This window comes from Anolis sagrei, chromosome X (assembly GCF_037176765.1).
Source record: "Anolis sagrei isolate rAnoSag1 chromosome X, rAnoSag1.mat, whole genome shotgun sequence".
NCBI classification, from domain to species: domain Eukaryota; kingdom Metazoa; phylum Chordata; class Lepidosauria; order Squamata; family Dactyloidae; genus Anolis; species Anolis sagrei.
In genome coordinates, this window is record NC_090034.1 from 58,918,543 (window position 1) to 58,941,890 (window position 23,348).

General features: G+C 42.9%; 1 protein-coding gene across 1 annotated transcript in view; it reads right to left on the reverse strand.

The window, feature by feature from the left end:
* Positions 1–22,460, reverse strand: part of IL12RB1 (interleukin 12 receptor subunit beta 1) — a 32,560-nt gene extending 10,100 nt beyond the window's left edge. The window contains exons 1-14 of the mRNA XM_060784862.2: positions 22,403–22,460; positions 20,276–20,405; positions 18,622–18,800; positions 18,346–18,497; positions 18,008–18,056; positions 12,162–12,272; positions 11,986–12,068; positions 10,744–10,960; positions 10,388–10,558; positions 6,092–6,196; positions 2,745–2,897; positions 1,492–1,635; positions 1,265–1,361; positions 1,022–1,106 (exon numbers count right to left, since the gene is read on the reverse strand). Of these exons, the coding sequence (XP_060640845.2) occupies positions 1,022–1,106; positions 1,265–1,361; positions 1,492–1,635; positions 2,745–2,897; positions 6,092–6,196; positions 10,388–10,558; positions 10,744–10,960; positions 11,986–12,068; positions 12,162–12,272; positions 18,008–18,056; positions 18,346–18,497; positions 18,622–18,800; positions 20,276–20,405; positions 22,403–22,460 (1,734 nt within the window). The remainder of the gene's footprint in view (positions 1–1,021; positions 1,107–1,264; positions 1,362–1,491; positions 1,636–2,744; positions 2,898–6,091; positions 6,197–10,387; positions 10,559–10,743; positions 10,961–11,985; positions 12,069–12,161; positions 12,273–18,007; positions 18,057–18,345; positions 18,498–18,621; positions 18,801–20,275; positions 20,406–22,402) is intronic.
* Positions 22,461–23,348: the final 888 nt, after the last annotated feature.

Genomic DNA, 23,348 nt, shown 5'->3' on the forward strand with positions numbered 1-23,348 from the left:
TTGGGATTGCTTATTAGTTATTAATGGAAAATGTGTAAGTTAACTATCATTGTTGTATGGAACTATTGCTGTTTTTATTGTCTTCACTGTTTGTGAACCGCTGTGAGTCGCCCTTGGGCTTGAGATACAGTGGTATATAAGCATAGTAAATAAATAAATAAATAAATAAGTGTCCGACGTGTGATCCAATACAACAACCAGCAAAGTGATCTTGTTTGCTGTGGACTCATCTTGTTGTGTTTCAAATCATCATCATCATCATCAGGAGAGGAATTTTCCAGGGACACTCGTTGTCCCCACTGCTTTTTATCGTTGCCATGATCCCTCTGTCAACAACCTTTAAAAAAAACCAAACCTGGGCTATTAAACATCTAAGAAATCTCACAAAATTTCACATCTGCTGTACATGGATGACCTGAAGCTGTATGGGAAAACCGAAACTGAAATCCAGTCTCTGACTAAGGTAAAGGTAAAGGTAGTCTCCTGACATTAAGTCCAGTCATGTCTGACTCTGGGGTGTGGTGCTCATCTCCATTTCGAAGCCGAAGAGCCAGCATTGTTCGTAGACACCTCCAAGGTCATGTGGCCGGCATGACTGCATGGAGCGCCGTTACTTTCCCGCCGGAGCGGTACCTATTGATCTACTCACATTTGCATGTTTTCGAACTGCTAGGTTGGCAGAAGCTAGGGCTGACAGCGGAAGCTCACACCGCTCCCCGGAATCGAACCTGTGACCTTTCGATCAACAAGCTCAGCAGCTCAGTGCTTTAACCCACTGCGCCACCGGGGGCTCTAGTCTCTGACTAACACTGTCCAAATCTGGGATTGCAATAAATGGGGAAAAGGGACCTCCAAGGGTCATCTGGACTGACCAGGCTGGGATTGTAATGAAGGGGAAAGGAGATTCACCAGCAAGGCAGGGGTGTTGAGGAACTGTATTAAGGGGTCGTGGCATTAGGAAAGTTGAGAACCACTTATATAGACAGACAGACAGATGTAGATAGATAGATAACCTGCTCACCTGGCCTTGACCCAATGCTGGCAGGATCTTGACTGCTTGGGTACCGCTCGGATCCGGCAACGGAGGCCACAGGGAGGCCTTGATCCTACAGAAAAAGCAGCATCAGCATACTTTATGATATTGCACCTCAAATAATAATAATAATAATAATAATAATAATAATAATAAATTATTATTATTATTATTATTATTATTATTATTATTATTATTATTGTATTATACAAAAAATCTCCCTTCATTCACCTCTTTTGGCTGAAGTGGAATCCGCCGGCTGCCATCAGGAAGGCTATGAAGATTCCCAAAGAGAGGAAACTCAAATCCAGCGCTTTGGGTTTGGAATCTGTAGAAAGAAAGGGAGAATAAACATAATAATATTGGAATAAACATAATAAACAGAATAAACATAATAATAATAATAATAATAATAATAATAATAATAATAAAATTTAAAAAACAATTGAGCATGCTACCTGGGTGGGTGGTTGCAAAGGTGACGTGTGGCCAGCAGCCGCCCCCTTCCCCGGCCGTGGAGGCCCACACCCCTGCCAGGTAGGCCGTCTGAGGGTCCAGGTTCTGGAAGGTGAACTCCCTGCTGGAAGCACTGGTGTTGTAGTCTGGGGAAGAAATGATAATAATAATAATAAATAAATAAATAAATATATGTAATAATAATATTGATGTTGACTCATTGGTACAAAGGCAGCAATAATAATAATAATAATAATAATAATAATAATAATAATTTAATCTAGTACAAGCCAGTCAAAGTGGTCCCAGTGGTGATCGGCACACTGGGTGCAGTGCCTAAAGACCTTGGCCTGCACTTAAACACAATTGGCGCTAACAAAATTACCATCTGTCAGCTGCAAAAGGCCACCCTAATGGGATCTGCATGCATTATTTGCCGATACATCACACAGTCCTAGACACTTGGAAAGTATCCGAAGTGTGATCCAATACCACAGACTGCATAGTGACCTTGTTTGCTGTGTACTAATCTTGTTGTTTTTCAAATAATGATAATAATAAAGAATAATATTTAATAATAAAAATATATGAAGTAATAATGGAGCCCCCGGTGGCGCAGTGGGTTAAAGCACTGAGCTGCTGAGCTTGTTGATCGAAAGGTCGCAGGTTCGATTCCGGGGAGCGGCGTGAGCTTCCGCTGTTAGCCCTAGCTTCTGCCAACCTAGCAGTTCGAAAACATGCAAATGTGAGTAGATCAATAGGTACAGCTCCGCCAGGAAGGTAACAGCGCTCCATGCAGTCATGCCGGCCACATGACCTTGGAGGTGTCTACGGACAACGCTGGCTCTTCGGCTTAGAAATGGAGATGAGCACCACACCCCAGAGTCAGACATGACTGGACTTAATGTCAGGGGACTACCTTTACCTTTATGAAGTAATAATAATATTATATTTAATAATAATAATAATAATAATTTATTTAATAATTATTATTATAATATATTTAATAATAATAGTAACATTGGATCATTGCCATCAAGACAATAATAATAATGATGATGATAATAATAATAATAATAATAATAATGTAATAATAATAATATCAATGCTGGCTCATTGGCACAAAGGCAATTCTAATTTTAATAATAATAATAATAATAATAATAATAATAATATATTTAATAATAATATCAATGTTGGAGCATGGGTCATTCTAATATTGTTATTATTCATAATGCCGATGCAACCCACTCACAGGTGGTCTCTGTGTGGGCCTCCCCGACTTTCCGGCGGCAGAGGACGTACTTCTGTGTGGCCCCGGGGCAAGCAGACAGGTTGTGCGGGGGCTTCCACCGGACCCTAGCCCAGTCGGGCCCTACCTCCAGGTGAATAGGCATTTCCAGGGCAGCTGTGGGGAAGAAAGACATTATTATTATTATTATTATTATTATTATTATTATTGACACAAATACACAGTATGACACAGCAAACAATATCTATATGCTGGATTTCGTATCACAAAATCACAAGTCAAACACTTCCCAAGCGTTTAGGACTGTGTGATGTATTTTCAAGTGATGCGCGCAGATCCAAGTCGGATGGCCTTTTGCAGTTGACAAATCGTGATTTTGTCAGTTTATGGTTTCCAAATGCTGGCTGAGACCTTTCGGCACGGCACCCAGTGTGCCAATCACCACTGGGACCATCTGTGCCGGTTTATGCCAGAACCTTTGCAGTTCGATTTTGAGATCTTGATCATGGCTGAATTTTTTCCTGTTGTTTTTCCTCAATTCGATTATCACCTGGTATGGCAACATCAATAATCCAAACTTTTTTTCTTTTCCACAATTGTGATGTCTGGTGTATTGTGTTCCAAAACTTTTGTCAGTTTGGATTTGAAAGTCCCGCAGTATTTTTGCATGTTCATTTTCCACGACCTTTGCAGGTTTATGATCCCACCAATTCTTTACTACTGGTAGGTGGTAATTGTGACATAAGTTCGAATTAATCCTTTGGGCCACAGAGCTGTGCCTCTGTTTGTAGCCCGTCTGTGCAATTTTCTTGCAGCAACTGAGGATGTAATCCATGGTTTCATCAGCTTCCTTGCACAGTCTGCATTTTGGGTCATCAACTGATTTTTCGATCCTGGCCTTAATTGTATTGGTTCTGGTGGCTTGCTCCTGATCGGCAAGAATCAGGCCTTCTGGATCCTTCTTTGGGGTTCCATTCGTGAGCCATCACCAGGTCTTCTCCTTATCCACTTTTCCTTCAATCTTCTCAAGGAACTGTCCATGTAAGGCTTTGTTGCGCCAGCTGTCAGTTCTGGTTTGGAGTGCAGTTTTCTTGTACTGACTCTTTGTCTGCTGTGCTTTGAGAAGTTTCTGATTATTGACTTCAATCAAAGCAGGTTCTTGGCTTTCCTTGACATATTCTGCCAGGGCATGTTTTTCTTCTTCAACTGCTTGTTTGACTTGTAAAAGTCCTCCTCCTCCTCCTCCTCCTCCTCCTGTCGTCGAGGGCATCCCAGGCCCGTGCCTTCAAGCTGGTGTGACCAACTGCAGGGAGTTCCACAGTTCCTGGATGCAAAATTGGGCCAAACTGATGAAATGTGCCCCAACAGCAAGCTCAACCAGGAACTCTACACAGCCGTGTGCTCTCTCCTTTCACTTCCCTGCTAAGCCCCAACTATGTAACAAATCCCCCAATAAAGATGACTGAAATTGCAACTTTTAACTCTCTAGCTTGTTACTTTGTGTCCTTTCCTTGGCTGAAACTATCTAAATGCATGAAACTAACCTTTTCCAGGCATCCTGGGGAGGCCGAATCTGTGCTCCTCCAAACCGCGGATACGGAAACCCCCAGGGGCCCCCGTATCCGCGAGATGGCGGATCGCCTCCATTTTGGTGGCATTTTTTCCTAGCTTAATTCCAACACCATCTGCTATCTCGCTTGTGAAACTTCTGAGCCTGTTTTTCCTATAAAAATGTCTCTGATCTCTGTAACCACATCCTCTGTAGGCGAATGATTGCTACATTGCATCCTTTTCAGCTGAATCGCTAATAAAACACCTCAGTGCCACTTCTTCAACTTTGGTGAGATTTCTTTTGGATTTTTAAAGAAAATAAAATTGCTGAGATCAGGCTTCTCTGAGCTCGCCAAAGTAGCGATCCCTCTTTGGTGGGGTCCCAGCAGGGCCGTAGCCAGAAAAAAATTTCGGGAGGGGTTGAAATTTTCAGGGGGGGGGATTTGAAAATTTCACGGGGGGGGGGTTTGAAACCTGCCTCCTAGCTCATGCTGAAGCAAAAAGCACAGGAGGGGGCAGAGCAGCCTTCAATAGCCTGCAGCTCCGCCCTTGTCAACCACCTCCACCAAGTCTGGCCTCCTTAATGAGAGCATTCAACCCCCCCCCCCCCCCAACTTGGTTGCTTCGCTACTGTTCTGTTGTGCGCTGGGCCTGTAAATAATTGTCTTTAGAACAGGATGTGCAACCTTTGCCCAGCGGGAAGCCAGGGGGCCTAAAGAGAAGTTCTCAGAGGTTTCCACCACAAACAGTCTTTAGATGGCTTGAGAAGTACAACAAAGTCTTTTATTAATGAACAATCAAACAGAAACTTCTCTTGTCTTCAGTAAAGTTAAGCAAATGATTCCAAGCTTTTAGGCAACTGGTGAATTCCTAATCTTGCCCACGAAGGACAGGCAACTTTCTTCAATAACTTCTTCTTTAAAGGAAAATCCCCTTTTTAACTTCTCCCAGGCTGACTGTAATCTAACCCTTACTGATGTGGGCTCCGCTACCGGGTCGAACTGCGTCTCGAACGCCGAGTGGACCTACCAGCAAGGCAGTAGATGTTCTCCAGCTGGAGTTCTTTGGTCTTTAGGGCTGTTTTCCTGGAAATTCTTTGGAGACTCTTAAGACCTTTCTCCCCCGGAAGGTCTTAAGGGTTGAAGCTTGCACAAATCCTATACATAAGCTTACCTTGCTGAGACTAACTAAAATGGCTTCCTTCCCTTCCCAATTGCCCTGAGCAAGGGGCAGAACCAAACTTAACCATGATGGACAGGTGGCTTGCCCTATGACTGCAACCAAAAGAAGCCACCTATCTGCAGAGCCCCTGAAACCTAGGACTGCAAGCAAACATTTAATACAAAGCAAATAAAGTTGGAGCTCCTGGTACAGCTGTACCAGAACAACTACATCGGCTATTGCTGCAAGTAAGGACAGTGTGAATAAATGGCTAATATTTGCTTGAGATAGTGCTTGCAGTTCTGGAGGGACTCTTGATTTTTTGCATCTCTTAGACTTAGCATGGGGATTGGGTTAACCAGTTAAAATTCATGAGTAAACCAGTTTTTTTTAAAAAATCTGAAACATTTCGGGGGGGGGGGGGGTTGAACCCCTAAACCCCCCCCCCCCTCGCTACGGGCCTGGGTCCCAGGGTCTCTCCTTCTGGGGCAGACCCTCCTAAAGTTCCTATTGACTTCACTCCTTCTATAAAGCCACCCATTAACTGTAGTCATTTTGCACCTTGTTGTTTTTGTTGTTGTTGTTGTTATTAATCAAATCACTGGAACGTTTTACAAGTTTGGCCAACCAAAACTTACCGTTGCCATAGAAAACATGGACAGACCCAAAGGTGGACCAGTGGCTGGTGTCTTCGGCCATGCCATGGACAGCCAGGCGGTAACACTGGTTGAGCTGCAACATCCCTGCAAAGTGGAAGGGAAGGAGAAGCTGAGAGCGTGCGACCCGCCTGGGAGTTCCCATGGCTGGGCAACTCTATGAGCATTATTGAATCTGGATGGCCAAGTGTTGAGGGTGCTTTGATTGTGCTTTTCCTGCATGAAGTCAGAAGAAGGTTGCACTAGATGACCTTTATGAGTCTCTTCCTACTCAATTTGTTATTAATGCTATTATATTCAGACAACAATAACAAATAAAATTATAATTTATAATATCAATATATTAATATTAATATAATAATTATATTAATTGTTATTATTATTATATTAATAATATTATTGAGGCTGTGTGGCCATCTGATCAATACTATATCTATCTACCTATCTACCTATCTACCTATCTATCTATCTATCTATCTCTATCCATATCTTCTATATTCCTTTCTTATCTCTCTCTCTCTCTCTCTCTCTCTCTCTATCTATGCTCTGTGCATAATGAGTACCTTAAAAACAAAAGAACCAATGAACGAAATCACACCAAATTTGGCAACAAAACATCTCACTACACAAGGAGTGACCATCACTCAAAAAATTATGATTTTGTCATTTGGGAGTTGTAGTTGCTGGGATTTATAGTTCATCTATAACCAAAGAGTATTCTGAACTTCACCAACGATGGAATTGAACCAAACTTGGCACACAGGCCTCCCATGACCAACAGGAAATACTAGCAGCATTTAGGGGGCATTGACCTTGAGTTTGGGAGTCATAGTTCACCTATATCCAGAGAGCACTGTGGACTCAAACAATGATGGATCTGGACCAAACTTGGCACGAATATTCCATATGCCCAAATATGGACACAGATGGAGTTTGGAGGAAATAGACCTTGGCATTTGGGAGTTGTAGTTACTGGGATTTATAGTTCATCTACAATCAAAGACTATTCTGAATGAACCCTACGAATGACAGAACTGGGACAAACTTCCCACACAGAACGCCCATGACCAACAGAAAATACATCCAGTTCAACTCCCTTCACCAGGGCAAGAAAACGTAATCAAAGCCATTCTGACAGAGAGCCATTCAGCCATATAGATAGATAGATAGATAGATAGATAGATATGATTCACACACACACAGATAAAGTATTATAGATTTGAAAGGGACTCCTAAAGATGGACAATTATATGTTGCATGTTCCAGAGTAGGCAAACCAGACAATCTCTACGTCAACACTGTCAAAGAAACATCAAGAAATACTGTTTACCCACAAGCATAAAGACATTACATATATTAGAAACCAGTACTTTCTAATTAATTTATTTTCCAGATCAACAGACTGGGCCACAGCAACGCGTGGCAGGGGACAGCTAGTACATAATAAAAGTGAAAATATGTATGTGTGTATGTGGCAGGGGTGCCCACATACACAGACAACCCCTGGCCTCCACAAACAGCTATAGTGGGTTGTTGTAGGTTTTTTCGGGCTATATGGCCATGTTCTAGAGGCATTTTCTCCTGATGTTTCGCCTGCATCTATGGCAAGCATCCTCAGAGGTAGTGAGGTCTGTTGGAAATAGGAAAAAGGGGTTTATATATCTGTGGAATGACCAGGGTGGGACAAAGGACTTTTGTCTGCTGGAGCTAGGTGTGAATGTTTCAACTGACCACCTTGATTAGCATTTGATGGCCTGGCAGTGCCTGGAGCAATCTTTTGTGGAGAGGTGATTAGATGTCCTTGTTTGTTTCCTCTCTGTTGTTGTGCTGTGCAGAAATCCTGGATCACTCGAACAAGCACCATGTCGGACTACACAGAGAAGCTATTGAAATCCACAAGCATGTGGACAATTTCAACAGAAAGGAGGAAACAGTGAAAATGAACAAAATCTGGCTACCAGTATTAAGAAACTCTAAAATTAGAACAGCACAACAACAGAGGGGAAACAAACAAGGACATCTAATCACCTCTCAACAAAAGATTGCTCCAGGCACTGCCAGGCAATCAAATGCTAATCAAGGTGGTCAGTTGAAACATTCACACCTAGCTCCAGCAGACAAAAGTCCTTTGTCCCACCCTGGTCTTTCCACAGATATATAAACTCCTTTTTCCTAGTTCCAACAGACCTCATTAGCTCTGAGGATGCTTGCCATAGATGCAGGCGAAACGTCAGGAGAAAATGCCTTTAGAACATGGCCACATAGCACAAAAAAACCTACAACAACCTAGTGATTCCGGCCATGAAAGCCTTCGAGAATACATTGAACAGCTATAGTTCCCACTATGCAGGAAATACCAATGACCCTCTCTCCAGTGAAATTGCAGGTTACAGCGAGCTCCACATCCCAGTGTTCCTTTCTCTCTCCATTGGTGTGGAATTTGCATGAGTCCACCCACTGCCTCTTCCTTAACCCTTTCCTACCCTTTTCTATGGCACACAGCGAAGAGGAATTGGAGCCAGCCAATGACAGATCTGGACCAAACTTGATCCACTTTATGTCCTGGTGTGGTTTGGGGGAGGATGGACCATGGATGACGGGACCTGCAGTACTTTCATTCACTTCTTAAGACTACTGCGACCCCCACAAATGGCGGACCCTGGCCAAACTTCACACACAGACCCCCCTATGACCCACTTTACGTCCTGATGCAGTTTGGAGGAGGGTGGACCATGGATGATGGGGTTTGCAGTACCTTCACCCGATTCGGTCCCCACAGATCACTGCGACCCCCATGAATGACAGATCTGGACCAAACTTGGCACACACAGCCCCCTTGATGCATTTTATGTCCTGGTGCAGTTTGGGGGAGGATGGACCATGGATGATGGGATCTGCAGTACCTTCAGTCACTTCCTAAGTCTACTGCAACCCCCACGAATGGTGGACCCTGACCAAACTTCACACACAGCCCCTCCCCCCATGACCCACTTTACGTCCTTTTGCAGTTTGGGGAAGGGTGGACCATGGATGATGGGGTTTGCAGTACCTTCACCTGATTCCACTGCGACCCCCACGAATGACAGATCTGAACCAAACTTTGCACACACAGCCCCTATGATGCACGTTATGTACTGGTGCAGTTTTGGGGGAGAATGGACCATGGATGATGCAATTTGCAGTACCTTCACACACTTCCTACTACCACTGTGACCGCCACGTATGACAGACCTGGACCAAACTTGGTACACAGACTCCCCATGACCAACAGAACATACTGGAGAAGTTTGGGGGACACTGACCATGATTTATGGGAGTTATAGCCCACCTGCATCCAGAGAAACAGTGACCCCCACCGACAATGCACCAGGACCCAACTTGGCACAGAGAAGCTCCATGACGAACAGAACGTACTGCAGGGGTTTGGCGGGGGAATTGACTTTGGATCTGGGAGTTATAGTTTACCTGCATCCAGAGAGCACTGGACCCAAATGACATCAGACCTTGGTCCAAACTTGGCAAACATACCCAACCTTAAGGTAAAGGTAAAGGCTTTCCCCTGACATGAAGTCCAGTCATGTCCAACTCTGGGGTGTGGTGCTCATCTCCATTTCTAAGCCGAAGAGCCAGCATTGTCTGTAGACACCTCTAAGGTCATGTGGCTGGCATGACTGCATGGAGCGCTGTCAGAGCCGGCCCTAGGTAATTTTCAACAGTAAGCAAACAGTATTTTGCCCCCCCCCCCCCCCCAACCAATCACTGATATATATATTCTGTTCGTCATTGGACTTCTGTGTGCCGTATTTGGTTCAATTCCATCATTGGTGAAGTTCAGAATGCTCTTTGATTGTAGGTGTACTATACATCCCAGAAACTACAACTCGCATATGTCAAGGTCTATTTTCCCCCAAGAGCGCCCCTGGGCAAAATCAACTATACTGCAAATGCTTACTTTGCATAATGGGTTGAGCCGCCCCTGAGCGCCGTTACCTTCCCGCTAGAGCGGTACCTATTGATCTACTCACATTTGCATGTTTTCGAACTGCTAGGTTGGCAGAAGCTGGGGCTGACAGTGGAAGCTCACACCGCTCCCCGGATTTGAACTTGTGACCTTTCAGTCAACAAGCTCAGGTGACCAGCAAAACATACTGGAGGAGTTGGGGGGAGGGGAAATGACCCACCTGCATGGGAGTTGTAGTTCACCCTGTATCTACCAAAGTAGTGTGTGTGTGTATTTATATATATATATATATCAAAGTCTATGATTCTATGACCCACCGGAGTTCTCGTAGATGCTTCCAGCCTCCAATTCCTGGTCGGTGCATGGGGTCTCCGGAGGGGCTTCTCCCAGTGCATGGCTCTCAAAGCAGAAGCCGATGGCATTCAATGGGGCTTGCCATCGGGCCATGAAGCGTGGTCCAGAGAAGTTGACGTTCAGCGCAATGGGACCTAGAGTCCGAAACCAGAAACACGAGATACAATGTTTGGGTTTTTGAGCAGACCTGTCCAGGTTCTAGAGCAGCACAAGCCATTATTCTAGCCAACTTCAGCCGTCCCTCTAGGTGTTTTGGACTTCCACAATTCTGAAAAATCACGCCTTTCCAAAAGATTTGGCCATGGCCAGGAACACGCACCTGCCTTTTGGGCCGGTGGAAGGAAAAGAGAGCTGGCTGGTGCACTTCCAGCCTTGTTGGAAGCCTGCAAGGAGATGTTGTAGGCAGCGCCCGAAAGATCAGCCTTGAAGGAGCTCTGGCCGCCCAGTTCTTTCACCCACTCAGTCTCACAGCCCTGGCAAGGCAGCAGGGTAAAGATCAGGATGAAGTTGACCTCTCCGTGGTCAGGGCCCGGCCTCTGCGGGAGAGAAAGAAAGGGACAGATGATAGATAGATAGATAGACTGCTCCTCAGCCTGGAGGCTGTGTTTATTTCAGTAATTATTATTATTATTATTATTATTATTTCTTCATTGAGAATGTTGAAGGATAGACTGTTCCTGAGCCTGGAGGCTCAATTGATTTGCAGATATGGTGCAACCCAGATTTACAGATATTTATTTAATATAGTCATTATTATTCTGATATTATTATTATTATTATTATTATTATTATTAAAGATGTTGGAGGATGGACTGCTCAAGAGCCTGGAGGCTCAATTGATTTACAGATCTTTTGATCAGCAAGTTCAGAATCTCAGCGCTTTAACCCACTACGCCACCGGGGGCTCAATTTAATATATTTATTATTATTATTATTACTATATTATTATTTTATAATTACTATTTTATTTTCGGTGTTTAAGGATAGACTGCTCCTGAGCCTGGAAGTTCCACTGATTTACAGATATTTATTATTATTATTATTATTATTATTATTATTATTATATTTAGGATGTTTAAGGATAGAGTGCTCCTCGGCCTGGGGGCTCCATTTACTTACAGATATTTATTTATGATATTTATTATTATTATTATTATTATTATTATTATTATTAGTAAAGACATTTAAGGACAGAATGCTCCTGAGCCTGGAGGCTTTGATTTACAGATATTTGTTTATTTATTTATTTATGATGATAATAATAATTTTTATTATTAGTGTGTTTAAGGATAGACTATTATTTATTTTTAGAATGTTTAAAGATAGACTGCTCCTGAACATGGAGGCTCAATTTATTATTATTATTATTATTATTATTATATATTATTACATATTATTACATATTATTATATATTATTATATAGTATTATATAGTTTTATATATAATTATTACTATTATATTACCGTTGTTAATGTATTGTTTATTTTATTATTTTATTTCGGATGTTTAAGTATAGATTGCTCCTGGGCCTGGAGGCTCCATGTATCAAAGTCTTATTACCTCCCATTGCAGAGTGACGTTCCTCATCCCATCTTCTCGCAGCCGTCCTGCTGTGACATGCATCTTTGGACTTCTTGCAATGGCTGGAAGAGACAGCATTTTTTTAATGCCCAAAAGGGTGTAGAGGAAGGTCTAGATGCCCTCTGGGCCCCCCTTGGCTTGCCCGGCTCACCCACCACACGGCACGGCCACGGCTGCACTCCATTGGCTCCAATGGCTGCTCCAGTGAAAGATCCGGTGGCGGGCCTGCACCTCGTAAGGAACGTCCCTCTCCAGGAGACAAACCACTGAAAGGGAAAAAGATGTCAACTGAAGGCTAGGCTGCTCCTGAAGCTGGAGGCTCCATCAATTTCAGCATTAAGCCCATGCTCTATCATTATTATTATTATTATTATTATTATTATTAATTATTGTTAGTATTTTGTTAGTTTTAATATTATTATTTATATTATTACTATTATAATTTCATTATTACTGTATTAGTATTATATTAATATTATTAATATTATTATCATCATCATTATTATTCCATCACCATTAGTATTAATTATTATATTATATTATTTTATTGTTATTATTTTTATCATTGCCTTGAGTCCCCTTCGGGGTCGAGATGGGCAGGATATAAATATAGTAAATAAATAAATAAATAAATAAATGATTTATTATATTATTATTTTATATTTTATTGTTATTATTGTTTACATTATTATATTTAGTTTATTTTAATAATATTTTATTATTTTAATATTATTATTTTGGTATTATTATTATATTTTATTTTAATACTATTTACATTATTATTATATTTGTGATTTTTTTATATTATTATTATTTTATCTGATTATAATAATATTATTATTGCAATTTTTAAAGGAAAACCCTGACTTTGTGCAAGTGTAAAATTGTACGCCTTTTAATAGTTTTTCATCTCTTCTTTTAATGATATTGTAACGTGCTTCGAGGTGGGTTATAAATTAATTATTACAATTATATTATGTATATTATTATAATATGTATATTATTATATTATTATATAATATATTATTATTATATTATATAATAATATTATATAATAATATAATAATATTATATATTATTATTATTATATGTATATTATATAATATGTATATTATTATATTATTATAATATTTAGTATTATTATTATTTTCTGGAGCATGCAATGTATAAGTGCCCATTTGAGAAGCAATTGTTTTCTAAATTCAAACCACAAAGGACAAAGATTTCCCCGGTGCTTTATTGATAGTCATAGCAAATGCAAGGCGTATTGGAAATTGAAGTCATTAGTACTCAAACGCCACGTCGATCTGAATGAGTGGTATGCCAATAGCAACCAATCATAGCTCATCTTTCACTTCTAATACTGGTGAGGGTAAATGACAGCTGCTCTGTGATTGTTTGGTTTTTCTTATATTGCTGAGGTAAAAGGAAAGCTGCACTTTGATTGGTTGTTATTTCTTCTTCTGCTGAGATAAAATGAAAAGCTGCTCTGTGATAGATTATTATTTCATTTACCGCTGAGGTAAAAGGAAAGCTGCGCAGCAATTGGTTGCTCGATCTCAGTTTTCATTTCTTATACTGCTGAGGTAAAATGAAAGCTAGACTGTAACTGATTGCTTTGGGCATCACAGATTCCACTTGGTCTATTTCCAGACTGCTAGTTTTGCTCTAAATACACGCGTGTGTTCCAGTGCAGCATTGTATTGAAATTTCATTTTACTCTAAAAACACGGCATGCAATGTTGTGTCAAAATGTCAAGTTTTTGAGTTTTGTGAGCACAAACATACACAGGTTGAGATTTTATATATAAAGGTATGTTTTATTATTTTATTATTGTTATTTTATATTTGAATTATATTATTTTTACATTATGTTATTATTTTATTGTTTTTTATATTGTACTAGCCGTCCCCTGCCACGGCTTTCTGTGGCCCAGTCTGTGTATATGTGTTTTGTGTGTATATATTTGTCTATATGTGTATATGTGTGTTTGTATATATATGTGTGTGTGTGGTTTTGCACATGCGATGTAATGTATTTTTTTAATTTTTTGGCTTTTAAAGTCTCTTCTGCTGTGTTTTTCAGTGTTTTTATGAGTGATGGTCACTTGTTGGCCTGATAGGTGTCTTGTGTCCAAATGTGGTGTCAATTAATCCAATGGTTTTTGAATTATGTTAATCCCACAAGCGAACATTACATTTTTATTTATATAGACAAGCTGTACACGCCACGCGTTGCTGTGGCCAACCTTCCCTCTTTCCCTCCTTCCTTCACTCCCTCTTTCCTTCCTGCTTTCCCGTCTTTCCTTCTCTTCTTCCTTCCTTCTCTATCTCTTTCCTTCCTCCCCTTTTTTCTTTCTCTTCTGCTGTCTCTCTTTTCTTCCTTCTCTCTTTCCTTCACTCCCTCTTTCTCTACATCTTCCCCCTTCCTTCGTTCCCTCTTTCCTTCCTTCTTTTCCTTTTTTCTTCCCTTCTCTCCTTCCTTCCTTCTCTAACTTTCCTTCCTTCCCCCCTTTTCTTTCCCTCCCTCTTTCTCTCCTTTCTTCCTTCTTTACCTCTTTCCTTCCTTCTCTCTTTGCTTCCATGCTTCCTTCTCCCTTTCCTTGTTTCTTCCCCCCCTCTTTCTTTTCTTTCTTTCTTTTTTTCTTTCTTTTCTCCCCTTCCCTCCCTCTTTCTTCCCTTTTTTCTGTATTGTCATTTAGCTTTCCGTCATTTAGCTTTTGGGGGCTTTTTAAGTCTCTTCTGCTGCGTATTGTTGTGTTTTTATGAGTGAAGGACATACATTGGGTTGTTAGGTGTCTTGTGTCCAAATTTGGTGGCAATTTGTCCAATGGTTTTTGAATTATGTTAATCCCACAAGCAAACATTACATTTTTATTTATATAGATTATATTTTTATTATGTATTATAATGTTATTATTATGTGTTTTATTATTATTATATTATTATAATGTGATTATTATTGTTATTGTATTTTTATTGTATTTTATTATTATAGTCTATTATTTATATTGCCATTTTATCATTATTATATTATTACAATATTGTATCAATTATGTTATTATATCATCATCATTATTTAGTCATAATTATATTATCTTATACTTTATTATTATTATTACAAGCTATAATAAAACCACTGTTGAAAAAACCATCACTGGACCCCACTCAATTCATCAACTATCGGCCAGTTTCCAATCTCCCCTTTTTGGGCAAAGTCCTGGAACGTGTGGTGGCCTCACAACTCCAGGTATTCTTGGTAGACACGGATTATCTGGATCCGGCACAGTCGGGCTTTAGGCCGGGACATGGAACTGAAACAGTCTTGGTCGTCTTAGTGGATGATCTACGCCGGGAGCTAGACAGGGGGAGTGTGTCCCTGTTGGTTCTGCTGGACCTCTCAGCAGCCTTCGATACCGTCGACCACGGTATCCTTCTGGGACGCCTCGCGGGAATGGGCCTTGGAGGCACTGTTCTGCAGTGGCTCCAGTCCTTCCTGGAGGGTCGATCTCAGAAGGTGTTGCTGGGGGACACCTGTTCTGCCCCACAACCATTGTCTTGTGGGGTTCCACGGGGATCAATATTGTCTCCCATGTTGTTTAACATCTACATGAAGCCGCTGGGGGAGATCATCCGGAGTTTCGGGGTACGGTGTCATCTGTACGCGGATGATGTCCAACTCTGTCACTCCTTTCCACCTGCTACTAAGGAGGCTGTTCAGGTCCTGAACCAGTGCTTGGCCGCTGTGACGGTCTGGATGAGGGCGAACAAATTGAAATTGAATCCAGACAAGACAGAGGTACTCCTGGTCGGTTGCAAGGCCGAACAAGGCATAGGGTTACAGCCTGTGTTGGATGGGGTCGCACTCCCCCTGAAGACGCAGGTTCGCAGCTTGGGTGTGATCCTGGACTCATCGCTGAGCCTGGAACCCCAGGTTTCAGCGGTGACCAGGGGAGCATTCGCACAGTTAAAACTTGTGCGCCAGCTGCGCCCATACCTTGGGAAGTCTGATTTGGCCACGGTAGTCCACGCTCTGGTTACATCCCGTATAGACTACTGCAACGCTCTCTACGTGGGGTTGCCTCTGAAGACTGCTCGGAAGCTTCAAATGGTCCAACGATCGGCAGCCAGGATGCTAACAAGAGCGGCACTCAGGGAACATACAACTCCTCTGTTGCACCAGCTCCACTGGCTGCCAATTTGCTACCGGGCACAATTCAAAGTGCTGGCTTTAGCCTTTAAAGCCCTAAACGGTTCTGGCCCGACCTATCTGTCCGAACGTATCTCTTCCTATGAACCAGTTAGGACGTTAAGATCGTCTGGGGAGGCCCTGCTCTCGGTCCCGCCGGCCTCACAAGCACGCCTGGTGGGGACGAGAGACAAGGCCTTCTCAGTAGTGGCCCCCCGGCTGTGGAACGCCCTTCCTACAGACATCAAGCTGGGTAGATGCGGGGAATGCCGTGGATGTAGCGTACCTGGATTTCAGTAAGGCCTTCGACAAGGTCCCCCATGACCTTCTGGCAAGGAAACTAGTCCAATGTGGGCTAGGCAAAACTACGGTGAGGTGGATCTGGAATTGGTTAAATGGACGAACACAGAGAGTGCTCACTAATGCTTCCTCTTCATCTTGGAAAGAAGTGATGAGCGGAGTGCCGCAGGGTTCGTCCTGGGCCCGGTCCTGTTCAACATCTTTATTAATGACTTAGATGAAGGGCTAGAAGGCATGATCATCAAGTTTGCAGATGACACCAAATTGGGAGGGATAGCCAATAGTCCAGAGGACAGGAGCAGAATTCAAAACGATCTTGACAGATTAGAGAGATGGGCCAAAACTAACAAAATGAAGTTCAACAGTGACAAATGCAAGATACTCCACTTTGGCAGAAAAAATGAAATGCAAAGATACAGAATGGGGGACGATGCCTGGCTAGAGAGCAGTACGTGTGAAAAAGATCTTGGAGTCCTCGTGGACAAGTTAAACATGAGCCAACAATGTGATGTGGCAGCAAAAAAAGCCAATGGGATTTTGGCCTGCATCAATAGGAGCATAGTGTCTAGATCTAGGGAAGTAATGCTACCCCTCTATTCTGCTTTGGTTAGACCACATCTGGAATATTGTGTCCAATTCTGGGCCCCACAATTCAAGAGAGATATTGACAAGCTGGAATGTGTCCAGAGGAGGGCGACTAAAATGATCAAGGGTCTGGAGAACAAGCCCTATGAGGAGCGGCTTAGGGAACTGGGCATGTTTAGCCTGAAGAAGAGAAGGCTGAGAGGAGATATGATAGCCATGTATAAATATGTGAGAGGAAGCCACAGGGAGGAGGGAGCAAGCTTGTTTTCTGCTTCCTTGGAGACTAGGACGCGGAACAATGGCTTCAAACTACAAGAGAGGAGATTCCATCTGAACATGAGGAAGAACTTCCTGACTGTGAGAGCCGTTCAGCAGTGGAACTCTCTGCCCCGGAGTGTGGTGGAGGCTCCTTCTTTGGAAGCTTTTAAACAGAGGCTGGATGGCCATCTGTCAGGGGTGATTTGAATGCAATATTCCTGCTTCTTGGCAGGGGGTTGGACTGGATGGCCCATGAGGTCTCTTCCAACTCTTTGATTCTATGATTCTATGATCAGATCGGCCCCCTCCTTATTGGCATTCCGGAAGAGAGTGAAGACCTGGCTCTTCGAACAGGTGTTTAACTAAACAGTGCAATTGATTGATTACTGGAATATGGATTAATGGACAACGAGATCGGATGCTGATTCTATTGATGAGATGTGATGGATTGTTGTTTTGCTGTATTGTTGTATTGCTGTATTGTATTGATGTTTTTGATGCTAATTAATTGATATTACTGTTTTAAATGACTAATGATTTTTGTACCGTGTTGCTGATACTGGTTGTTAACCGCTCTGAGTCGCCTGATGGCTGAGAAGAGCGGTATATAAGTGAAGTAAGTAAGTACGTAAATAAATAAATAATTTATTGAAGTGTTTCAAAACATACCCTCCGCTGTCTTGTCGATTCCATCGTTCTTTCCGGAGTAACAGTTTCCCTGAAAGCAATAAAAGGATGCTGGTTCAATTGGGTGCAGGATGCTGGGAACTGCAGTCTAATGGGATTTTATTATTGGGTTCGACCTGAGCAATATGGAGCGGATGAGGCAATAGGGGAAAGGCAACCCAAAAGAGGTAAAGAAGTAGTCCAGGAATACCTGGCTACTCTAAATGAATAGAAGTCTCCAGGGCCAGAAGAAACTAGCAGAAGTCGTATCAGAACCACTAGCAAGAATCTTTGGGAATTCTTCCCATATGGATATAGCTCTGCGCACACGGATTCCATACCTGTGTCCAGTTGTCCGCTCTTTGTGGCCGGATCCGGACCTCTTTCTCCCGCTGTGACTTGACACATTCCCGAGTCTCGGGCCAGGTCAGCCGCAGGGATGCGTTGCTGCGCCCAAAACTGATTTCGCTTTCTTTCAGCTGCGGGAATTGCACTGCAACGAAAGGCGTTAGGATGTCCTACCATCCCTATTATAGGAATCGTAGTTGAGCCCCGTCCGCTCCGGGATGGAGTCCGAACTTGAAGGAGGCTGGAAATGATCGAACTCTGTTTCTCACCGGCCAAGATGAGCAGGAATGTCCGGTTTTCGGACCGAAGCCTCCTCTGTCCATCCCAGGACAGCCTCTCCACGAAGACGGTGGAGTTTTCCAAGGCGTAGACGCGATCCTGCTGCACGGCCAAGGAGGTGGAGTGGTCCACCTTGAAGGACCGGCAGGCATGGTCAGGCTTCCCACGGCTAGAAGAGAGCGAGAAAGAAAATGGGAGAAAGGCCCTGCGAAACTACAGCTTCCTGGGTCCCACTGCATTAAAATGAGGTCCAACAGACTACATTCTCCAGAAAATGTCCTTGCAAAATTACATCTCCCAGGATCCCATAGTATTAAAGCCAGGACAAACAGCATTCATTCTCCAGCGAAGGCCTTGCAAAACTACATCTCCCAGGATCCTGTGGCATTAAAGCCAGGACAAATAGCATTCGTTCTCCAGCGAAGGCCTTGCAAAACTACATATCCCAGTGTCCCATTGCATTAAAGCAAGGACAAACAGCATTCGTTCTCCAGCGAAGGCCTTGCAAAACTACATATCCCAGTGTCCCATAGCATTAAAGCCAGGACAAACAGCATTCATTCTCCAGCGAAGGCCTTGCAAAACTACATCTCCCAGGATCCTGTGGCATTAAAGCCAGGACAAATAGCATTCGTTCTCCAGCAAAGGCCTTGCAAAACTACATATCCCAGTGTCCCATTGCATTAAAGCAAGGACAAACAGCATTCGTTCTCCAGCAAAGGCCTTGCAAAACTACATCTCCCAGGACCCCATAGCATTAAAGAAAGGACGAATTGCATTTGTTCTCCAAAAAAGGCATTGCAAAACTACAGCTCCCAGGGTCTCGCAACATTAAAGCAAGGACGAACTGCATTCATTCTCCAGCGAAGGGCCTTGCAGAACTACATCTCCCAGAATCCCATAGCATTAATGACATTAATGCTACTACTACTAATAATAACAAAATAGTAGTAAGATAATAATAAATGCAGAGGGGCCTTGCACAAAACTTTGCACAACTACAATTCTCATCAGTGAAGAAAGGCCTCGCAAAACTACACTTCCCATGATCCCATTGTATTAAATGGAGGCCCAACAGATTTCAGTCTTCAGTGAAGGCCTTGCAAAAACTCCATCTCCCAAAATCTCGCAGCATTCAAGCAAGGACAAACAGCATCCGTTCTCCAGCGAAGGCCTTGCAAAACTACAGCTCCCAGAATCCCACTGCATCAAAGTGAAGACAAATGGACTTCATTCCCCAGAGAAGGTCTTGCAAAACTACATCTCCCAGGGTCATGTAAAATTAAAACAAGGATGGATGGCATTTGTTCTCCAGAAAAGGCCTTGCAAAACTACAGCTCCCAGGATCACATTGCATTAAAGTGAAGACAAATGGACTCCAGCAAAGGGCCTTGCATTCGTTCTCCTGCCTAGCAAAACTACATCTCCCAAAATCTCGCAGCATTAAAGCAAGGACAAACAGCATTCGTTCTCCAGCAAAGGACTTGCAAAACTACACCTCCCAGAATCCCATAGCATTAATGGCATTAATTAATACTGCTACTACCAATAATAATAATAATAAATGCAGAGGGGTCTTGCACAAGATGTTGCACAACTACAGTTCCCACTGGTGGGGAAGGACCTTGGGGAACTACAACTCACCAGAAGTAGAGGGTGGTGGGGGGCCTGTTTGTGGTCCCAGAGTCTTTCCAGGTGCAGTTGATCTTGCAAGAGGCACCGCAGCAGGGCTTGGAGCAGTGCAGGTCCCGGGGCCCCTCCTCAAAGGCCATCCCTGGGAAGGAAGGAAACACAGGCAAACTACAAATCCCTTTTTACGAATTCCACGCCAACTACAAATCTCCTTTGATGCCCCCCCCCCCCCTTTTACAGGTTGTCAATCAATGCAAAGGCCCCACTAGGGTCATGCATCTTGTACTGCAGCAATGCGACAGGCTCTCCTGGGATGTCTAGTTTGTGGCCGGGCGCCTTTCCAGTCCCTTTTCCGCACCTCAATCTTGTGAATGGCTTTTATTATCTCTCTTGGTTTTACTACTTTTTACTATTATTATTTCTTTTTGTGGCGGTTTCGTTTATCTCCCCTTATCTCCCACATTTGTATGTTTATCTTGAAACCGCCGCCTTCCTATTTTCTTGAATATCATATTTTTAAAAACAGTATTATCGAAGGAATGAGAGAAGGAAGGAAGAGAAGGAAGAAAGAGAAGGAAGAAAAGAAAGAGAATGAAGAGAGGAGGAGAAGGAAGGAAGGAAGGAAGGAGGAATGGAGAAAGAACAAGAACGAAGGAAGGAATTAAGGAAGGAGAAAGAAAGAAGGGAGGACGAAAAGGAAGGAAAGAAAGAAGGAGAAGAAGGAAGGAAGGAGAAGGAAGGAAAGAGAAAGGGAGGGAGGGAGGAAAGAGGGATGGAGAAAGAGAACAAGAACGAAGGAAGGAATTAAGAAAGGAGAAAGAAAGAAGGGAAGACGAAAAGGAAGGAAAGAAAGAAGGAGAAAAAGGAAGGAAGGAGAAGGAAGGAAAGAGAAAGGAAGGGAGGGAAGGAAGGAAGGAAGGAAGGAAGGAAGGAAGGAAGGAAGGAAGGAAGGAAAAAGAAAAAGAAGGAAGGAAAGAGAGAGAGAGAGAAAGAAAAAAAGAACAATAGAAAGTAAGAGGGAAGGAGAAGGAGAAGGAAGGAAGGAAGGAAGGAAGGAAGGAAGGAAGGAAGGAAGGAAGGAAAAAGAGTGAAGGAAGGAGGAGGAGACGGAAAGAAATAAAAGAAAATGGAAGGAAAGAAGGAAAGAAAGAAGGAAAGAAAGAAAGGGAGGAGAAGGAATGAAAGGAAGAAGGAAGGAATGAACAAAGGAAGGAAAAGAAGAGGAAAGGAAGGAGGAGCGGATGGAAGGAAGGAAAGAACGAAAGAGGGAAGGAGAAGAGGAAAGAAGGAAGGAAAAGAAGAAGGAAAAAGAAAGAAAGAGAGAAAGAGAAAGAAAGAAAGTGAAGGAGGAAAAGGAAGGAAAAAGAAAGAAAGAAAGCGGGAAGGATAATGAGAAAGAGAAGGAAAGAGAGAGAGAGAGAAAGAAAGAAAGGGAGGAGAAGGAATGAAAGGAAGAAAGAAGGAAGGAAGGAAGGAACAAAGGAAGAAGGAAAGAAGGAAAAGAAGAGGAAAGGTACGAGGAGCGGATGGAAGGAAGGAAAGACCGAAAGAGGGAAGGAGAAGAGGAAAAGGAGAAGGAAAGAAAGAGAAAGAAAGAAAGAAAGAAAGAAAGAAAGAAAGTGAAAGAGGAAAGGGAAGGAAGGAAAGAAAGAAAGCGGGAAGGATAATGAGAAAGAGAAGGAAAGAGAGAGAGAGAGAGAGAGAGAGAGAGAGAGAGAAAGAAAGAAAGAAAGAAAGAAAGAAAGAAAGGGAGGGAGGAGAAGGAATGAAAGGAAGAAAGAAGGAAGGAAGGAACAAAAGAAGGAGGAAGGAAGGAAAAGAAGAGGAAAAATAGGAGAAGCGGATGGAAGGAAGGAAAGAATGAAAGAGGGAAGGAGAAGAGGAAGGAAGGAAGGAAAAGGAGAAGGAAGGAAAGAGAAAGAAAGAAAGAAAGAAAGTGAAGGAGGAAAAGGAAGGAAGGAAGGAAGGAAAGAAAGCGGAAAGGATAATGAGAAAGAGAAGGAAAGAGAAAGAAAAAAGAAAGAAAGAAAGAAAGAAAGAAAGAGAGGAAAGAGGGAGAGAAGGAGAAAGAGAAGGGAGGGAAAAGGGAAGGAAGGAGGGAGAAGGGAAAGAGGCGTGGAGGGGCCTCAATGCACTCACCGGCGGCCCACATGGCCAATGCTGCCGCCACCAGGGCCCAGGCCACCTGAGGCACCATTGCCGGCTTGTCTTCTCCTTTTTCTGGGCCACCCAAAAAGGCCTTCCTCGCTCCCTCCCTCCTTTCCTTCCTCTCTCCTTCTATCTTTCTTTTTCTCTTTCTCTTTCCCCGCTGCTTCTAGCAGAAAACCCCAAAAACCAAAAGAGGCCAAATTGAGTCAAAACAGGAAAGAGAATCGGGGTCAAGATGCTGCGCCATCAGGATGGGGCACGAAAAAGACTCAGAGGCCCATTGTCCCCTTCCACTGGTATGGATGGAAGGCTTCTACCAACATGACCCATTATCCTTTTTCATTGATAGTGATGAACATCATTCTCTTCCATTATTGATGATCATGACCCATCATCCCCTTTCATTGATATTAATGGAAGGCCTCTACGAACATGACCCATCATCCCCTTCCATTCATCGGTATCAATGGAAGGGGACAATGGGTCATGTTCCTTGAGGCCTTCCAATATGAATGGAAGGCCTCTACCAACACGACCCATCATTCTCATTGATAGTTATGAACATGACCCATCATCCTCTTCCATTATTGATGATCATGACCTATCATCCCCGTCCATTGATATTAATGGAAGGCCTCTACGAACATGACCCATTTTCCTCTTCCATTCATCAGTATCAATGGAATGGGACGATGGGTCATGTTTGTAGAGGCCTTCCAATATGGATGGAAAGCTTCTACCAACATGACCCATCATCCCCGTCCATTGATATTAATGGAAGGCCTCTACGAACATGACCCATTTTCCTCTTCCATTCATCAGTATCAATGGAAGGGGACGATGGGTCATGTTTGTAGAGGCCTTCCAATATGGATGGAGAGCTTCTACCAACATGACCCATCATCCCCGTCCATTGATATTAATGGAAGGCCTCTAC